The 18,296-nt window shown below is 42.9% G+C and overlaps 4 protein-coding genes across 4 annotated transcripts; 1 reads left to right on the top strand and 3 right to left on the bottom strand.

The window, feature by feature from the left end:
- Positions 1-2,815: 2,815 nt before the first annotated feature.
- On the bottom strand, positions 2,816-7,679 carry Bfra_002074 (uncharacterized protein; the record flags this gene model as incomplete). Its single annotated transcript, XM_037332499.1, has 3 exons — positions 2,816-6,388; positions 6,544-7,476; positions 7,641-7,679. The coding sequence occupies 3 exons, from the start codon at positions 7,677-7,679 to the stop codon at positions 2,816-2,818; spliced, it is 4,545 nt and encodes a 1,514-aa protein (XP_037196653.1).
- A 2,415-nt stretch (positions 7,680-10,094) lies between these two features.
- Positions 10,095-11,602, top strand: Bfra_002073 (putative epoxide hydrolase protein; the record flags this gene model as incomplete). Its single annotated transcript, XM_037332498.1, has 2 exons — positions 10,095-10,525; positions 10,855-11,602. 2 exons carry the CDS (start codon positions 10,095-10,097, stop codon positions 11,600-11,602), a joined length of 1,179 nt encoding a protein of 392 aa, XP_037196652.1.
- Positions 11,603-12,652: 1,050 nt separating this feature from the next.
- On the bottom strand, positions 12,653-13,345 carry Bfra_002072 (uncharacterized protein; the record flags this gene model as incomplete). The annotated part of the gene is made up of 1 exon (XM_037332497.1): positions 12,653-13,345. One exon carries the CDS (start codon positions 13,343-13,345, stop codon positions 12,653-12,655), a length of 693 nt encoding a protein of 230 aa, XP_037196651.1.
- Positions 13,346-14,299: 954 nt separating this feature from the next.
- On the bottom strand, positions 14,300-16,475 carry Bfra_002071 (putative transcription factor cys6 protein; the record flags this gene model as incomplete). The annotated part of the gene is made up of 3 exons (XM_037332496.1): positions 14,300-15,409; positions 15,499-16,222; positions 16,402-16,475. 3 exons carry the CDS (start codon positions 16,473-16,475, stop codon positions 14,300-14,302), a joined length of 1,908 nt encoding a protein of 635 aa, XP_037196650.1.
- Between the last annotated feature and the right edge of the window lie 1,821 nt (positions 16,476-18,296).

The following is an 18,296-nucleotide window of genomic DNA, read 5'->3' as shown; positions in this document are numbered from 1 at the left end:
AATCTTATACCAGGTAAGTTGAGAAGTATGATGTTAGTTTATGTATGGAGTGTCCGCTAGTGGATGCGAGATATCGAGTTTGTAGATATCCGAGAGGGGTCAGGGGGGCGGTTCAGGATATAATGATTGAGTGGATTTGTGTAGTAGGTGTTATATTATCGATTCATAATATACTCACGATAGAGATTAGATACTAGGTTCGTATTCGAACTTCTCATGTATTGATTAAAACGAAACATCATTCACAATAAAGGACGCGGGACAGTAGAATGCATGTATTATTGACTATGTAGATTGAATTGCACTAAACTAAAATCTAACTACGAAGTGGAAGTGTTAAGGTTATTTGCAGCGCAAGAGCACCGTGCGTGCTGCATCTTTCTAATAGAGGTTATATTATCAAGATAGATTTTTTATTATACTTGAAATACTGATGTGAGATGTTGATCAATCAAACAATGCCAATACACTCGCTCTAGATGGACATTTTAAATAGATGTAAATATAAATACCGAGGTAAATATTCAAACCTGCCTGGGGCCTGTACTCTCATGAAAGAGATCGAGATGTTATTGGGATATCACAATATAGATACTTCAATCCCATCCTACCCATCCATCTCATAATATATTATTCATTCATTCCTCATCTTCCATATCTCGATAATCTCCCATTATGCATGTACATATCAAGCTCAACATGACATGACATGATATGATATGATAGATGTACTCACTCTGTGATGCTTCACACCCACCCACTTGTTGCTACCCCACTCCGAACACCCATTCACACTCATACACAATCTACCTCACGTTTCTTATCTCGCCTCCCACCCTAACTCGCTAAACCTCACCCGAGAAAAACTCTGCATACCTAGGTATCCACATCCAGATTTTCCCGCAGATCACCGCTTGAATATATTCTTCAACAAGAACTACTCTAATATACAATACAGTAGAAATCATCCGGCATGGTGTAGTGGCTAGCATTTCCGCCTCTCACTAAGTATCAGTATCTGATTACTTTCAAAGGTCGCGGGAGACCGGGGTTCAATTCCCCGTACCGGAATTCTTCTTTTGTTCTTTACATGTTTGTTTCCCGATTTAAATTTTGGGAAGTTTTCGAGGATTTTTTTTCGTCGGTTTGTTTACCTACTTAATTATTACGGGTTTATTTTTAATATCTATCTATATTCAGGGCGTTTCCAGAGGGGTCGATAGAGGATTCGAGGAAAGATTTTAGAGAGGGGGTTAAATTAAGTTGAATGATATTTTTTGAAGAAGAGGGGTATTTATGAGAGGGAGGGATGTTTGATGATTAGATAGATAAGAGAAAGAAAGAACACTATCAAAAATCACACACACACACACACACACACACACACACACACACTCTCTCTCTCTCTCTCTCTCTCTCTCTTAATTTATTCAATCAGTAAGTAAACAAGCAATAGAATGAAGACAGACAGATAAGAATAAAGGGAGAGAGAGAATAAATCTCTCGCTGAGAGAAAGAGTCCAAGAGAGAAAGAAGAAGAAAGAGAAATAGAGATAAGAGAAAGATATATCTATCTACCGACTTCGAGAACTCACACACAGCTCACTCACTCATCACACCAAGGGAATTTTTTTCAAAGGAAATTATTCCATTTTTATTTATTCATTCTCTCATTTGTGTGTTTATTGATTCATGAAACAAAACTACTATTTATTTAAAATTATCATTCTATTTCATACATTCATTCATTCATACATAATACATAATACAAACAACACAACATCTCCTAAGTATCACACCCATCACAAGAGAGAGAAAACAGCTTCAAAAATCACCAAGCAGATAAAAAAACGACACTCAAGAAGAAAGAAAGGAAAGAAGTTTTCCCCAAGTACAAGTACAAGTACAAGTACAAGTACAATATCTACATCTAACTATCCATATCATTCACTAAACAGGGGTCTAGACATGACATGACACTAAGCAATAAATCTCAAGAACCTATATCTACATACACACATACATACATACATACATGATCTCGATCTCCGTCCCTTCAAGCCATCCACGCATTCGCCAATCTCCATCACTTGACCCATCCATCCATCCATCCATCCGTTATTCTTCCTTCATTCTCCCCCTCGCCTACCGCATCTCCCCCTCTTGCGTCCCATCTTCGCCTCCCTCTCCCCCTTCTTTCCCGCATCTTCTCCTCCTCACTTCCTCCCCCTTCCCCTCTCGCTTCGTTTCGCCTAGCTTTCCTACTTCATCATTTCACCACTCCATCATTTCACTATGCCCCTAGTTTCTCATTTTCTCCCATAGTCTATATCATTCATCCAATCCATTATACATTCACTATACGCACTACATACATCATACACCATTCTCTATTCATCATCTATTATCTATCATCGTTACATTCCCTCAACCCACCTTCTTTTCTTTCCCCTCCCTTCCTCTCCCAACTAAACCACCTCAACCAACAAACAAACCATACCAAAACTCAAATCATTAGACAATGAATCTCGAAACAAACATTGATGATTAAAATTTTACATATATTCTACAACCCCTCCCCTCCCCAGAAACCAAACAAACATGCTTTTGTATTTACATGTTTCCCAATCCATATCTCTCCTCCAATCCATCCATCCATCCATCCATCCACCCACAATTCCATTGGTATCTATTCCCTCTCCAATCCATCAATCCCTAACCCGCCAATCCACCAATGAAGTAACAAAGGAAAAATAAAAAAATGAAGAATAATACATATACAACTCTCACATTTCCATTAATTCACCACCTCCTTCTAATCCTCCAACCTAAACATCTTCCTCAAAACTTGAAACTTCTTCTTTTTTCTCGGACTTCCCCCTTGCCCCATAACATCCACATCACTCAACCCCGTAGCCGTAAATCTTCGGTTCCCAACTTCTGGTCTTCCATTCAATTCCGCAACAATTTCTTTATTTTCACCTCCCACAATTCCTGCTCCCGTATCCGCAGAGAAAGGCCTTCCCTCTTCAAAAGGTACTTTGATGCCCGTATCATCAGCCAAAGGCCAAGATCCACTATTTTGTCTCGGATTCTTTTTCAAAACTCTAGGAGAATCAGGTTTACCAAGAGTCTCCGGTCTCTTAATAGCTTCCAGATCCTCCTTACTTCTCTCCAAATGTGTGTCTCTCCTAGCCGGACTTTCTCCATTGTACTTCCTGACTTTACTATTTGGATCTTGTTTTTTCCTAAAAATAGATAAAATACTTCCACGTCGAGCATTCTGTGGTCTAGGAGGAGTAATCGGTGTGATTTGTCCATTGCCGACCTTGATCGTGCCACGACCTGAACCTGATCTCTGTAAATCTCCAGATGCTGCTGTCATATTTCGAGATGATGGTCTATTGCCATTTGCTTTGGGTTTATTTACACTCTTAGCTGTGGCAGGTCGACTCTCATCATCACTATCTGGAAGATCAGAAGAATCTCCATCTTGATACCCTATAGGTTTTGGTATACTTCGAACTGGTGTACCACGTGATGATATTGGTCGTGCGACTATAGGAGCTATAGGTGTAGGTTCATCATCATCACTTGAATCCACAAAACGACTTCTAAATCCAGCACGAGGTTCATCTTCATCACTTGAATCAGCAAATCGACTTGATCGTTGAGTTGACTTTTGTTTTGGAGCTGGTCTAGCTGATGAACTTCTACCGAATCCAGGTATTCTGATTGGAGATTTTGCTCGAGCAGTAGAATCATTAGATCCTCTTAGAGAACTTCGCATTGTTCCTCGCATGGTAACTGCAGGAGGTCCACCAGGTGATGATGATCGAAGACTAAATCGACTTGAGTTCAGAGGAGATTGTTGACGGCCATTTGATGATACATCACTTTCGCGACGCATAGAACGTCTCATACTTATTCCATCTGTTGCAGGTCTAGCACGTTTGAAACTAGTATCGCTATCTCCAGATGATTTACGTCGTAGAGGAGTTGGTGCTACTACTGCACTATTTCTTTGAGAATTAGGCGAAGTAGCAGTGGCAGCGGCCCCCTGGATAAGCCGAAGATGCTGATTTACAGCTTGAGTATTTGCTTGAGTCTTAGCGGGAGGAAGAGAAACAGGCCTTTGTTTCTTTTGTAGTATTCCATTAGGCTGAGCTGTTCCATTCTGGGTCGCTCCCTTTGTCGAACCAGGTCCTCTCATAGATTGCCTGATATGAACATCTGATTCCGCATGAGGAGGTTCCGCTCTCATAGATGATCGCATAGTTGTCTGGCTGTGACCATTGGAGCCTACCTTTGATCCTGGTTGAATCATGTAGCTTCTCTCCGTATTTGATTGCTTTTGAACTTGTGGAAATGGCGATTGTTGCATTGTTTGCATAATAGGAGAGGTAGGCGATTGTATGGTTACCGATTTCTTTTTCGTTTTCTTTGGCTTTGGGGCTGGCGTAACTTCTTCTTTCTCTTCTTCATCTGTCACCTTAAATGCATCTAGCTCCAATTGTTTCTTCCTGTCCACTGACAAATTCTTCCAATATTGCTGAGCTTTCTCCCACCCTTCTTCTGGATCTGGTTCACTCGACTTTCTTTGCAATTGACTTGACATATATGCTCTTTCTTTCGCCAATTTAGTTCTTGGGCTGTCTGGCTCAGATGCTAGTATAGCAGATGCAGATACAGGACTTTCTACCACAGCATCCAAAGACATGAAACCACCATCATCTGGTGCCTCAAACTCTTCAGCTGCATCACTATATATACTGTCATTTTCAGATTCCTCCGACTCTTCAAAAATTGGTGCAGGATGAGCTTCCGAACTTGTTCTGGCACTATCCCCAAATTCCGATAAGTTCGAGGTACCATTTGTTGAATTTGCTTCTTCGGAAGTAGGCGAAATAGCTGTGCTAATAATACCATTCTCAGTAGCAGCATGGACCTCATCCTTGGATCGATCCACATAACTCGAAGTGGAGCTTCCTGAACCCCTATACCCACCAGGCATGTCCAACCATTCTCTTGATTGTGTGCCTTCTGGAGTTGGAGTAGGCATTTGAACAGCAATTTCCGGAATATCTTCATTCAATTCCTGATCCTCAAATTGATCTTTCGTTGGGCTTGCCAATTCTCGATATGTATCAGCATGTCCATCTTCTGGTCCAACTCTTACACTATTACTTCTAGCAATACCGATAGCATTATTATCTAAGCTATACGTACTGCTAGCGTCTGAAATTTCCCCAGTCCCTTCCAAAGATGTTACATCAGGAGGCAGAGGCTCGCGAGATTTCGAAATGTTTGCTGCATTTTTCGAAGTGGCATCATGGGCGAGTAGTGAACCTGCGACATGATCATTTGACTGTCCCATGGGGGATTCCAATACACCTCCCGTATGAGAAGTGAACAATGGTGAAGTAGGCGAAGTGACAGGAGCAATGGTAGTTACCTGCTCTGGTGGTCTGACTAGAACTCGTTCCTCTGTCTCTCGATGAGTTTTTCTTTCCCGCACACTTCCAAAAGATGGAAGAGCTGGTCTTGGTTTCATTACTTCGTCGTCATCTTCATCTGTAGCATGTATGTCCTTCTTCTTCCCACGACCAATATTAAACCAGCTACGCTTTACTTGCGGACTCGGAACCATTGGTGAATCAGAAGCCAAGGTTGTCGATTGACCCAATACAACGTTGTTTCCTTCATCAAAGCTAACTCTGTTTCCTTTCTTTCTTGGCTGTTCCTCGTCATTAGAAACCTCACTAAGTCGAAAGGAACCTCCGTCAGATGGTGACGGTCCTCTAGGTTCAATTGAAGACATGGAAGAATGTTTCAAGGCCGACTTTCGTGGAGATACAGATCTTGGAGGTGGCTGGTGTCTAATCGTCAAGGTCTCGGGGGTTGCCATAAAATGTGGAGTTCTCGCAGGACTCACGGATTGGACACGACCACCACGAGGAGATTCTTCATTTAACGGAGGGGCGGCAACAGATGTCATTGGAGGTTGGCTTGCAGATCTGGTATGCTGGCGTTCTTGCGCATAATTTGCTGACGATTGCGCTCGACCATGTCCCCTGCCAGCAGATGATCGAGGCAAGGGAGATGGTGATATAGTTCTTGTGGGTTCAATGCGATCCTTCAAAAACCCTACATTTCCAGAGCGCAACGGTGAATCATCTTCTTTCTCCTCTCTTTCTCTATCCTCACGCACAACTGATGGCTTTTTCGCCAAGATGGCGCCTGCTCGAGTTTTATAACCATATGATGGTACGTCACTTTCATCAGCAGATGAATTTGGTAGAATTGATGCCTGGTCACTATCAGAATCGGCTATGACAACACGCTTCTTTTTCTTCTTTGGTGGTGATGTCACTGCAAGAGATTTTTGCTGAGTATTTGATTCTGAGATAGGCAATTGGGGATTTTCCCGATAAGTTTCGGTTTGTGCGGGGGTAATTTCGGTGTATTAGTAGGTTTTGGTATAGGCTGTGAAATGGGTTGCTGAGTGGGCTGCGATGCGGGCTGTTGGATAGATTGTGATACAGGTTGTTGGAAAGGTTGTGGTATGGGTTGCTGGGAAGGTTGTGATATCGATTGTTGTGTGGTTGATGTGTTTGATGCCGTTTCCATTGCATCCACCGCAGTTCCCTGTATCCTTCCACCCACCGATCCAGCTGCTAGATGCGTACCTTGAGCAGGCGGATTTCGTTTCTTCTTTTTAACTGGAGCATTAGCAATTCCATTCAATCTTTGCTCGATAGCTAGAATGTCCGCTAGCGGTAAGAAGCGCCTGGTATTTGGATCGTATACTAGATTTTGGTTATGTGGCGAGACAATCCTTGGGCTTGTACTTAAGCTTGGAGAACATGTTAGCCGTCTTTGTTCAGGAGACATTGGCCTTGTACTCGTAGGGTAGGAAAAATTGACGGACCCTCTACTCTCCCCATTCATCTCAGATACACTGGATAAACTTGGGTTTCTTGGACCCGACCCACGCGATGCTGTCGCTGATGGTCCAAGACTCGAACCTCTCCCACCAGTTTTATTTGGAGGTGGCGATGCGATTCTCAATCCAGGTGCATCCATACTTGCAGATCTTCGCGACTTCTTCCCACCAGCCTTTGTGATATTTTGCGGAATTGCCGGTACAGGCGGCGCATCATATGCACTTGGGACTGGTGACGATTCCCGAAAAGTTCGTTCAGTCATCGAACCGGAACTTCCTCTCCTCACAAGGGTCGAACCTGGTGGACCACGTACGGAACCACCTACAGAACTTCCCGCAGAAGAGGTTGAACCGTTTCTCCGAATTGTTCTTTTGGTTTGAATGTCTGCCACCGAGGTAGGTGTTGTTGGTCGGGATCGTAATGCGGCAGCTGCTGCAGCGGAAGACAAGGACGTATTTGATGCTTGAGAAGATAGAAATGCCTGTGCCGCGGCGGTCGCGGCAGATGCGTTGACATTTGAATTTACTGGCTGTAGAATGAAACTTGTTAGCATTGATTACGAATGTGGCTGTATGTACTCTCTATTCCATGAAGAGATCTCCCCGGAAGCCAATTGCGATTGAGCTGTCGCGCAACCTGAAAAAAATTGATGAAATGTTGGAGTGGAATGCAGGACAATGAAATCTCACATACCGGATTCGAAACCGCTCTTCTCCTTCTATTTCCAAACATGTTGATTGTCGTAGGCTTTTAATCGCCTTTTCACCCTCTGCCAACTATGGGCTAATGAGGATATTATCGCATTGAAAAAATAATAATGTAGGGAATGGAAAATGAAGAGATTCCGATGACTATCTTCCCTTTCCGTAAGATAACAATACCAGAATATGACGATCCCGTCACGCCAATTCACTGATTCGATGATGACTGGTGATGTAGGCGAATGAAATTTGGAATGGCAACTGGGATGCTTGGGAATCCCTTGAACACTGTTTGGTTGAATTGAAGTTGTGGCTGATGATGCTTGTGTGCAGAAGAAATAGTGGGTTATGGAGTTTCTCTTTTTGGTTGTTGGTGGTAGATCAGGATCCAAGAACTTTCGAATGGAGTAACTTTGATGCTCGAAAATGGAGTAGATGTTAAAGTAGGTGGATACAATTAAGAAGATGGATGCATCCAAAATGCAAGTGAGTGAGGATCAGATCATTGAAAGGTGGGAGGGATCGATAGCGGTAGGACGTTTGATGGGATTTTGTGTGAGTTGAGGTGAAGTGTGAAACTTTGGAGAGAGACAAGTGAGGTCTAGATAAAGTTATGTACTCAGGAAGCACTCAGAAAGTACTCAGTAGGTATATGTTGGAGAGCCGAAATGAGAATGGTTCCAATCAAATGTAGCTATTTTAATAAAGTGATGCAAATGTGAATTTTGTTCATTAAATTCACAAACGGCAATGCAGAGAGGGGGATGGAGATGGGGATGGAGATGGAGACGGAGATGAGAATAAAGAGAAAAAAAAGACGTGTTGAAGATTTCTCTATTAATTCCAAGTTTACCATCAAAACACCAGCACACAGTAGTGAGTATAGGTCGACCTATATCTCTTCATCATCCATTTCAATCAATCAAATCAAATCATTTAACTTCTTGATCGTGGCAGCTCGAGAGTGAAAAGCCGGATAATGGATGAGTACGAATAAAAGTTTCCCTCGACCGGTGAATTGTGAGTTTGGACGGCAGCGCATGCAATCCAATTCCCACAATTGCCTAGGAATCATAACAAGCACTGGGTAAGTACTCCACTTCCCTTTTCTCACGACCCTTTTGCTGGGAATTGAACGATATCTGTTCGATACACAAGTACTCCTTGATCTTACCAAATGAGTTTTCATCGAGAATATCTGAGTGCGCACTTACATAAGAGAGGTAGGTGGTAGGTATTTACATGATTCGAAGGTTCACAGTTGGAAAGTTTATATACAACTTGGTTCCTTGTTATTTGCCAGGAACTGAATGATTACCAGGTAGGTACTTGAGTATTGAGTTGGGCGAACAAAGCACACACACACACACACACACACACACACACACACACACACACACATACACATATACATATACACACAAGAACAGTGTTAAGGGAACCCAGTAATAAAATCCCTCCTTCGGTACCTAGTAATGTAATTGAAAGCTTTGGGAGAATGTCGCACCAAACACCAGCCAGCCACCGCCTCCCTATGTTTTCAATCGCAAATCAGAAACAGCCATTGCTTGACATAGACACCCTCCCACAATCCCATACAATCCAACACAGTCCCAAGTTTGACTTGAAGTTCAGAACCACGTTCAACGTGCGAAAATGATCTCTTCCCATGAAACAATCCAACAATCCATCACACAGAGTGATAGAGCACCAGATCCCCATTCATCATCCATGGCATTCATCCCTTCAGTTTGTAGATCAATCTAACATCTCCAGCTAAGCCACACTTCGAAAGGACTAGACTTGAGCTATGGGCCCGCTATCTCAAATACCCAGGTACGGAATGTATCATGACGTAGATGCAATACTGATAAGTACCGCGGTACTCGTAGCTTTCAGCATAGAGACAGTAACGTTATTATTGTATTGTGTTTTCGAGTGACAAATTGATTCTCGATGGTTTCCTTCCTTCCAGAGATAAAACTATCTAGTATCTATCGTAATACTCAATTAATTCTCTCCTTTCTTCTATCTCTTATTTATCAAGTATCTACTAAGTAAGTTAACTTGCCCAAATTTTATAACATTACATAATACAAAAGTCACAACATCCTCATCAAGTCGAATCTCATCATCCTAAGCTCAGACCAAACACAACTAAAATCATCCATCCCTACGATATACCGAGGATACATATAGGTACATATACATTTCTCTGTAGATCATTTCTCCGCAATTAATTAATTAATGTACTGTAATAAGTCATAACGTGATTTGAAAATCTGACTTGTGGAGATATGGAGAGAGGGAAATATTGTGAATCGAGGGGCAAGAACCGGGAAGAGTACTTAGTATACATACATGGATGGGTGTGTTGTTTTATATCTCAATTAATCTCTAGATTTCCGCATCCATCACGTCTACTTTCTGACGCCGCAACCACACAATGTCCACCTCCCCCTCTACTTCCCTTCCACCCCTCCCCCTTCCCCCAGGGATAACCTCCCTCTACCTCTCAACCCCCACCCTAACCCATCACCTCCTCGTCTCCGGCTCCCCCTCCCACCCCCTCCTCCTCCTCCTCCACGGCTTCCCCGAACTCTCCTTCTCCTACCGCTACCTCCTCCCCTCCCTCTCCTCCCTCGGCTACCACGTCGTCGCTCCCGATCAACGCGGCGCAGGCCGCACCACCGGCCACGACACCCGTCCCTTCTCCACCGTCGACCTCCACACCACTACTATCTCTCGTCTCGTAACCGATATGGTATTTTTAGTTGACGCCCTGGGCCATAAAGATGTTGCGTGTGTCATAGGTCATGATTTTGGGGCCGTGGTGGCGGGCTGGTGTGCGCTTGTGAGACCGGATTTGTTTAAATCGTATGGCTCCCTGTTTTCTTTGTGTATGTGTGAGGTTCTTGGATGTGATTTGCTCGTTAGGAGCGGGTCTGTAAGTGAGTGAGCAAGTACTTACTTACGTGCTTTGTTTATGGGGGCAAGCCCCCAAACCCCCATAGCTCGCTACGCTCGATAGAAGTGTAATGTTCTGCCTCCACGGCAGTGGCTCCCGGAGGGCCAGCGGAGCGTCATTTCATTGAATGATCTTCACTCTTCTATTTCTTCTTTCTTTATATATCCTCTCTTTCCTCCCTTCTCCCCTATCAACTCGTATTTCTATTCCTCAAAAATAAATATTAACACCCACCCAGCGTCATCCTCCTCTCTCATCCCTTTAAAGGTCCCCCTCTCCTCCCCACTTCCACCCAAACCCCGCCAACTTCAGCTCCCACCGAAGCCATCCACACCTCTCTCTCCCAGCTCTCCACGCCCCTCAAACACTACAAAACCTACTACTCCACCGCCCACGCCTCCTCGGACCTCTCGACCCCTCTCTCCACCCTCCCCTCCTTCCTCCGCGGCTACTTCTATCTCAAATCCGGGCACTGGAGCGGCAACAGTCCTCACCCCTTAACCTCGATTTCCACCTCGGAACTCCAAAACCTCCCTCCCTACTACATCATGCCCCTGCACTCCTCCATGCGCGACGTAATCCAAACGCACATGCAACCCATCCCCCCCACCTCTCTCTCGCAAATGGAAACCTGGCTCCCCGACTCCGACATCGCCGTCTACGCATCCGAATACGCGCGCACGGGATTCCAAGGAATGCTAAATTGGTACCGCGTTGTCACATCACCCTATTACTCTCAAGAACTCGAGCTTTTCGCAGGAAGAACATTAGATGTCCCGATGCTCTTTGTAAGTGGAGAGAAAGATTGGGGAATGTATCAGGAACCGGGGGTGTTGGAACAGATGGGGAAAAGGTGTACGAGGTTTAAGGGGATCAAGGTGGTGCCCGGGGCGGGCCATTGGGTTATGCAGGAGAAACCTGAGGAGGTGCTGGAGATTGTGGAGAGGTTTTTGGGGGAGGTAAAGCGGGAGGGGATGAGTTATTGACTTTGGGGGATGTATAGTTTAGATAGATTTCTTCTCATATATATACACATCTTACATTCATCAAATAAATCCCACTCACACATTCATACACCTAACCAAAACTTGCAAGTTATAAATGAGATCTATTTGACCATTTGATCTCCCAAATCTGTAAACATTTATACATTATATACATTATATACAGCCTAACCCCATCCATATATGTATCTCGGCAAAAAAGAATGTATCATGTGAAATTTTGACTGATATTCATTTATATATCCGGATAGCTATGTAAAAGGTAACTTTTATTCCATTCCCGATATGCAATTTAGGATGTAAGACACTTGAACTCAAGAACTCATTTCACTAACGTAAAATTTGTTTTATCTCCATATCTAATCGAAGCTAGATACTTTTATCTACACCTCGTGGTAATGTAACGATGGATTTTTTGGGTTTGATAGGTGTGTGTATTTGAGAAGCCTATCTACAACCTAAGTAGCTAAACCGTTCAATCCAATCCCGCGGATTTTTCGTGTCCTTGTATCAAGAGATCCCTTGCTAGGTGACTGAGATACTCCAGTGTCGGTTGACAGACTTGATATTTATCCTAGACGGTCTGTGATGTGGGTTGATGGTGATATAGTGATTTATTCAAGGAGGAAACTTCCTATAGAAAATATCAGGAACTTTATAGGCAATGAAGATCCTGTTGTGAGACCTGGATAATCGGGAGACTGGACAAAAAACCAGCTTAAAGATTCATTTCGTAGCTTGATATATCACATCTGTGGATGTGTTTGTATGTTCTGAGAGCGCAGGTTCCATTGTTTCAGCGGAGATGGTAACACTGGAATCATTATAGAGAATCCGTGAGCAGTGTGATCTTATTCTCCTAATGCAATCCCTGTTTCGTGTATCTTCGCATATTCGTGTATTCGTAAAGACTTAAGTGAAGTTTTCTCACGCCTGGTGAATTTTAGACATAAATCTTGATACCGCAGAACTTCCGTTAGAGATAAACCCCATTCTCACCATTCAATCGTATTCGTCTCATCAACCTCCTTCTCATATAATGCACATCTGCACATTCGGTTTACAGTCCGTCCATTGATGAGTCCCATGTTCCACCTCCCACTTCATCATCGAAACATACCACTGACATTGCGCAATCTCTCTATCCATTGTCTGCCCCTCGATTAACATCCTTCCTCCCCATACATCCCTAGTCCTCGCCCTCGTATTATTAGCCTCATCCTCTTCTCCATTATTCAATTCGACATCAGATTTCCTCAAAACGAATGTCAGATTCTTCAGTCCATATAAATATTTAATTTCCGCCAAAGCATCAAATCGAAATAATCGCATAATTTCCCATAAATGTACATCGATATCCACTCTCTCAATCAAATCCTTCTGCGCACAAGTCTTGAAATCCATAGCCAAATCTCCGATAGGTGAACATTCTTCGTGGTCGAAACAAAGTGTATCGAGGGCGAAATTTATGTATATAGTGGAGTTGTAAGAGGGATTTAGGTGGAGGAGAGAATAGTGTTCGAGAAATAGAGTTCGCGTTTCGGAAGAGATAGATAGGAGGACGGAAGTGGGAACAGGAGTGTAATAAGATTTGTGGATTCGAGAGCAGCGGATTGGAAGAGTACGAGGACCGGGAAGAAGGTTGGACCAGATTTTCAGACGTAGTTCGGAAGGAAGAGTAAGAAATGAGGAGGTGGGAGTTGTGGTTGAAAGTGCGGTGGACATCATGATTCTTGACGTATATAAGAATTGCGGAGCTGGGAAGTGTGGGACGGACAAGTTGTAATTCCACAATTCAAGAGTTATTTTGAAGCTGGTGGTTATTGCAGTCTATCGAATACAAATTGCGATTCTTTGTGGTGATTGCAAGTTGTTATTGTAAGTATATATGTTGTGATTGTAATTATTTAGGATCAGATATTCAGTCTTGTTGTCATTCGGGATGATGTCGTGGGTAGGTAGTCAAGGTCATGGTAGTGGCGGGTGCTTTTTAGCGTGAAGTCTAAAAGTTAGCGGCGCATTACCCTGGAAAAAGACTTGGCATTTCTTATCAATACCTATCATCAGTCACATTGAGTATCGTATGAAGCACTACCAGTGATTGTATCTTAATAAATCATTGATCATTTACCTAGGAAGAAACCCTTCATGTTATTGGGATATATACATATATGATTAAGTTGTACGCCTTCTTCTCTTTGTATTCTTATCTCATTAGAACCGCCCCGTGTTCATACGCTAAAACAAGAGTATGATCAACAACAGAACATATGGCTTGATAGAACTCATATAACATGTCCACGGGTACCCGAAATGGATCTCGTATAGATATCGTCTGAACGATGATGTAAACATAGCTAGAATGGTCTCAACTATTGGGGTGAAATATCAGATGCTAGTGCGGGTCATCATGATGCAAGTGACAGCCCCTCGCCTAGCATCAGATGACTTGTTCAGTTATATTTCGTTAGTCACGGGGCAAGATAGGTATCTTTCATTCAAAGATTCTGAAAGACTCCATACTTCCTTTCATGTCTGTCTATTCTTGGATGCTCCGAGTAATACATAAAATTTCTAAACTTCCCAAACATCCCCCCCTCCAAAACCGCGTATCATCAGCTATATGCCAACTGATATTCCAAAACTCCAAAAATCCAATTATGATCCTACTCCAAGACATCATAGACTAACAAATCCCGAAACTAAACTATCTCCACGCGGCCCAAGATATTGTTCCACCCAATCCAGCAGATGCATTTCCTCGACCTCATCGTTATATCTCTCCCGAGAATGCTCAACTCCTTCCCTCTCATTCCTCACTTCTTCCTGCCTCAGTACCGGTAACTTCATCTTCATCCCCAGATATGCAAAGTGGACTTCAACCCACTTTATAGGTTTCAGCAATCGAATCCCTTGACGTGTATATTTACAATCATCCCAAGCTGATGCATCGTTCTCAATGATAATCTCCTTACTTAAATGGTTTCCAGTAGAAGAAAAATCATCCTGATTCTGAAGGCTGCTTACGTGCTCATCAAAAGCTTCACATCTCAATATATCTGCGCCAACAAGTCCCACAGTCTTCGCATCCCAAATTCCTTCTCTTCTTCCTCCAGAATCCTTCAATATCTGTATTGCTTCTCGTCTTATCATTTCATCTGGACACTTGCACACCACGACGAAAAGTTGAGGTAGAATACCACATCCGAAAATAAACGATTTGACAAATGCTGGATGATTGACTATGGCTCTGAAAGTGGTGATAATCTCGGAATACACTGGAATTAAAAGTTTGTGTACTTCTTTATCATTATTCTTATTTGCGAATTGAGAAGATGATTGGATAGCATTTGGAGATGGGGAGTGAAAAGATGAATTGCATGATTCGATGTTCAGTCGAGAATAATATGATGACCAGAAGACGATTTTTAGTGCTAAACATTGACAGCGCAAGATTCCGGCAGGGATAAATTCGCTATGATCTTTTGGGTCTCCATCAATTCGAGATTGAAAAATATCAAAAACTGGTTGGAATGCGGATGTCCAAGATCTCAGTTCTTTTGCAAAAGGAGGCTCCGAGGCTTCTGAGATGGCGTATTGGGAAATGTTTGTCAGTGAGGGCGCAATTGGGCCGGAAACTTTGTCCAGGAATAGTCGTGATATGATGTTGTCCAAAGAAAGTTTCGCTTCCTTCAGGGACGTAAAGGTGGTTGGGATTGGCAAAGCGTCGAAAGAATCTGGGGAGACGAGAGGAATGACATCGCATGAAGACCGGGAAACACCAATCCACTAAAAACAAGCATGTTAGTCGAGCTGGGCCTTTATTTGAGTGATATAGAAGATGAAGGTCGTGTTAGGATGACCCAAGTTATACATACATTTACGAGATGCGCATCAAGACGAGAAAATGCTTCAACCACTTCGTGTTCGAGGATATGCGGTGCGGGACTGAAACCAATATGGGTAGTAGTATTCGTCTGGCTGGAGATCCAATTGTACATGAGATCTATTGTCATCCTGACATTGTTTATGGCAAGTCGAACATCCCCATGAAAATTTTGAAAACAAAAGATGAGTAAAGAGGAAATGAGGGTAGTGCGAATACAAGAGTCGCCTCGAGAGATTACTTTCTGTAATTCTTTGAGCGCCTTTCCGTATTGTTGAAGTGCATGACGATGATGAAAGTCAAAGTCCGAGGGGGAATTCAATGACCTAGATTTACATGCTCTATCCAGAGCAGCGATGGCTATGGCGCAATGAAAGATAGATGGTTCTTCCAGACAAGCATGCCTCACTATTCCATGCCAAAGTGGCGATTTGCGGCCATCTGCGAGGCTATTTATAGTTTCGCATTGGAATGTTTGAAAATATATTGCTTCTTGTTCTCCAAGGAGTGTAATTGGAAATGAAAATGGTAGAGATTTGGGTATCAATATTGTTTGTGATGACTGCTTAGTCTCTATTCGAGGAACAATTCTCCTTGAATTCGTTTGTGGCTGAAAACTAACGCTCTTGCGTTCATCATATCCATCACACATACGGCCAAATTTCTTGCATCTTTGACAGCCTGGCTTTGCTTCATCGCATTTTACACGTCGAATCCTACGTTTGAAGTTTCTGTCAGTTTCCGAGTACTTGTTGAGTGTTGAAACGGAAGTGTAAATTTCTCACTTGACGTTGCATCCAATCCTTGGACCTGATCCAATCATGAAATCAGAATTACAACAAGGTATAATTGCGACGAACTAGTACAATAGATGCTCAATGGATCATTCACTTACTTGCATGTTATGCAGCCGGTACGCGAACGAGATCCAGCGCTTCTAACATTTGTCTTTTCGGGAGTGCGTTTCATGGTAGAATGGGGTGCTCTAAATTAATGTTCGCTGATTGGAGCGTCAAAAAAGATATTTGTGGAAATGAACAAACACAAGGAAAGCCGAACTAAGAATGAAGCTTTCCAAAATACTGGATGTTGAAACTCCAGCTCGATACGAGCACACTTGCTACATACATATTTCAACCATGCTGACATGTCGAATTAATAGCAGTTGGTGCTCACTGTTCACCATCTGAGCTAGAGCCACCAAGTGCTCATAAAGGACGTCCCGTATAACACTAACTGCAAAGGGAAGCGGAGAGCGATTAGGTTGATTGACACAGGCTTTCGAAGTCTGCTCCGCAAACGTAGGAACCGTTAGAACGATCGAGCCCGAGTAATATTTGCCTCATTTTGCTGTATTGACCCGCAATCATGGCTGTAGAGCACTGTATACCTTATTGTATGCATATTATTGGTTAATATAGCAAAAGCTCTCTCTTTACTCAGAGGTTTTCTACGTAACGTGAATCTGACAAAAGAGGATCCTTTGCTTGACGCATTCGCCGTTCTGAGAAAGCTGAACATTCTTTTGGAAGGACTATGTCTTTCTTGAATCGCTAATAGGCTTGACCGTGAGAAGTTGAAGCTTGGACTCTGAAATCGACAGTACTCTTATTTCCCACGCACCTTATCGACCAAAGTTAGCCCGCGCTAAGAAAGATGGGATATGACTTTACCATTTGAAATAGGTCACCCGTGTTAATCCAAAATCTTAGATCAAGAGTACTAGATAGAGCTTTCACGTGGAAGTCAAGGTTAAAATTAAAGACTCTCCATATCAAGTTTCTACATGCCAAAATTAGCTCGAAATCCGGCAGACGCTCCGGTAATTTCAGAGCGGACTTTTCGGGTATTAAAACGACTGAGTTTTATTTCCAGAAAGAATAGCGCTATTGTTCCTCTGATAATTTTGGAGACTTTGGCCCATTATTGACAGTCTGGCAAGAGTTGCCTTGGAATAAGCAAGCTTCGCTCAAGTCATCATGAGCTTCACACATGAAGGAATGCCATAGTCATCAAAAAATCACAAAGTTGTTTTCGTCTCAAGTGGAGAATCGGGGCTTGAAACGGTCGGTGAGATCCACAAATCCACTTATATACCTGATGCCGACGAGTTCCGGTCTTAAATGTATATATTTATCTTCAAGATAATATAAGCCACCTTTCGAATTTCGATTAGAGTCACTCCTTCAACACAATTTCGTGTAGTTAGGTGAAGCTAAGCGAAAGCAACAACATAGATGCGGCGACGTTTCGTACAGAAGCCATCGAGGGAATCATCCTAGCACCCTCCCCTGTTGCGTGAGAAAATGGTTATATCCCGAAATGTGTTGTTGGCAACGGCCAGAACTACAGATAACGTTGTTTTCACGTCATACCAGGTAACATCAATTTAAATACCATTTCAAACTCTAGGCATCTAGCATGTTTCCTACAGCGATTGGATATCACACAAATAGGTAGCCACTAAGCAATTTCTAAATTCCTTGCAACTATCCTCCGCGGAGAAATATCCAAGCCACGGCTAGGGGTCCACTGCACGGCATCATGAAGATACCACACAGAAGGATTTAACCGTTTTGAAACACAGCTACCCTGGCTACTACCAGAAGTTCTAATCAATTTCCTAAAATAGTTTGACATTGATCTCTTTGGACATGACAACAACGGAAGTAGAGGAGCCTCGACAGTCATCATTAGCCCCAAGTCTTTCCTTCAGATTCATGCTCACTCATGTTCAGGAAAATTTTTTGGCTTCAAAGCTTATATTCAATCAATTGATTCCTATTGGTA

Source organism: Botrytis fragariae (assembly GCF_013461495.1).
Source record: "Botrytis fragariae strain BVB16 chromosome Unknown tig00000006, whole genome shotgun sequence".
Classification (NCBI taxonomy): Eukaryota; Fungi; Ascomycota; class Leotiomycetes; order Helotiales; family Sclerotiniaceae; genus Botrytis; species Botrytis fragariae.
This window is presented reverse-complemented; position numbering and strand designations above follow the sequence as displayed.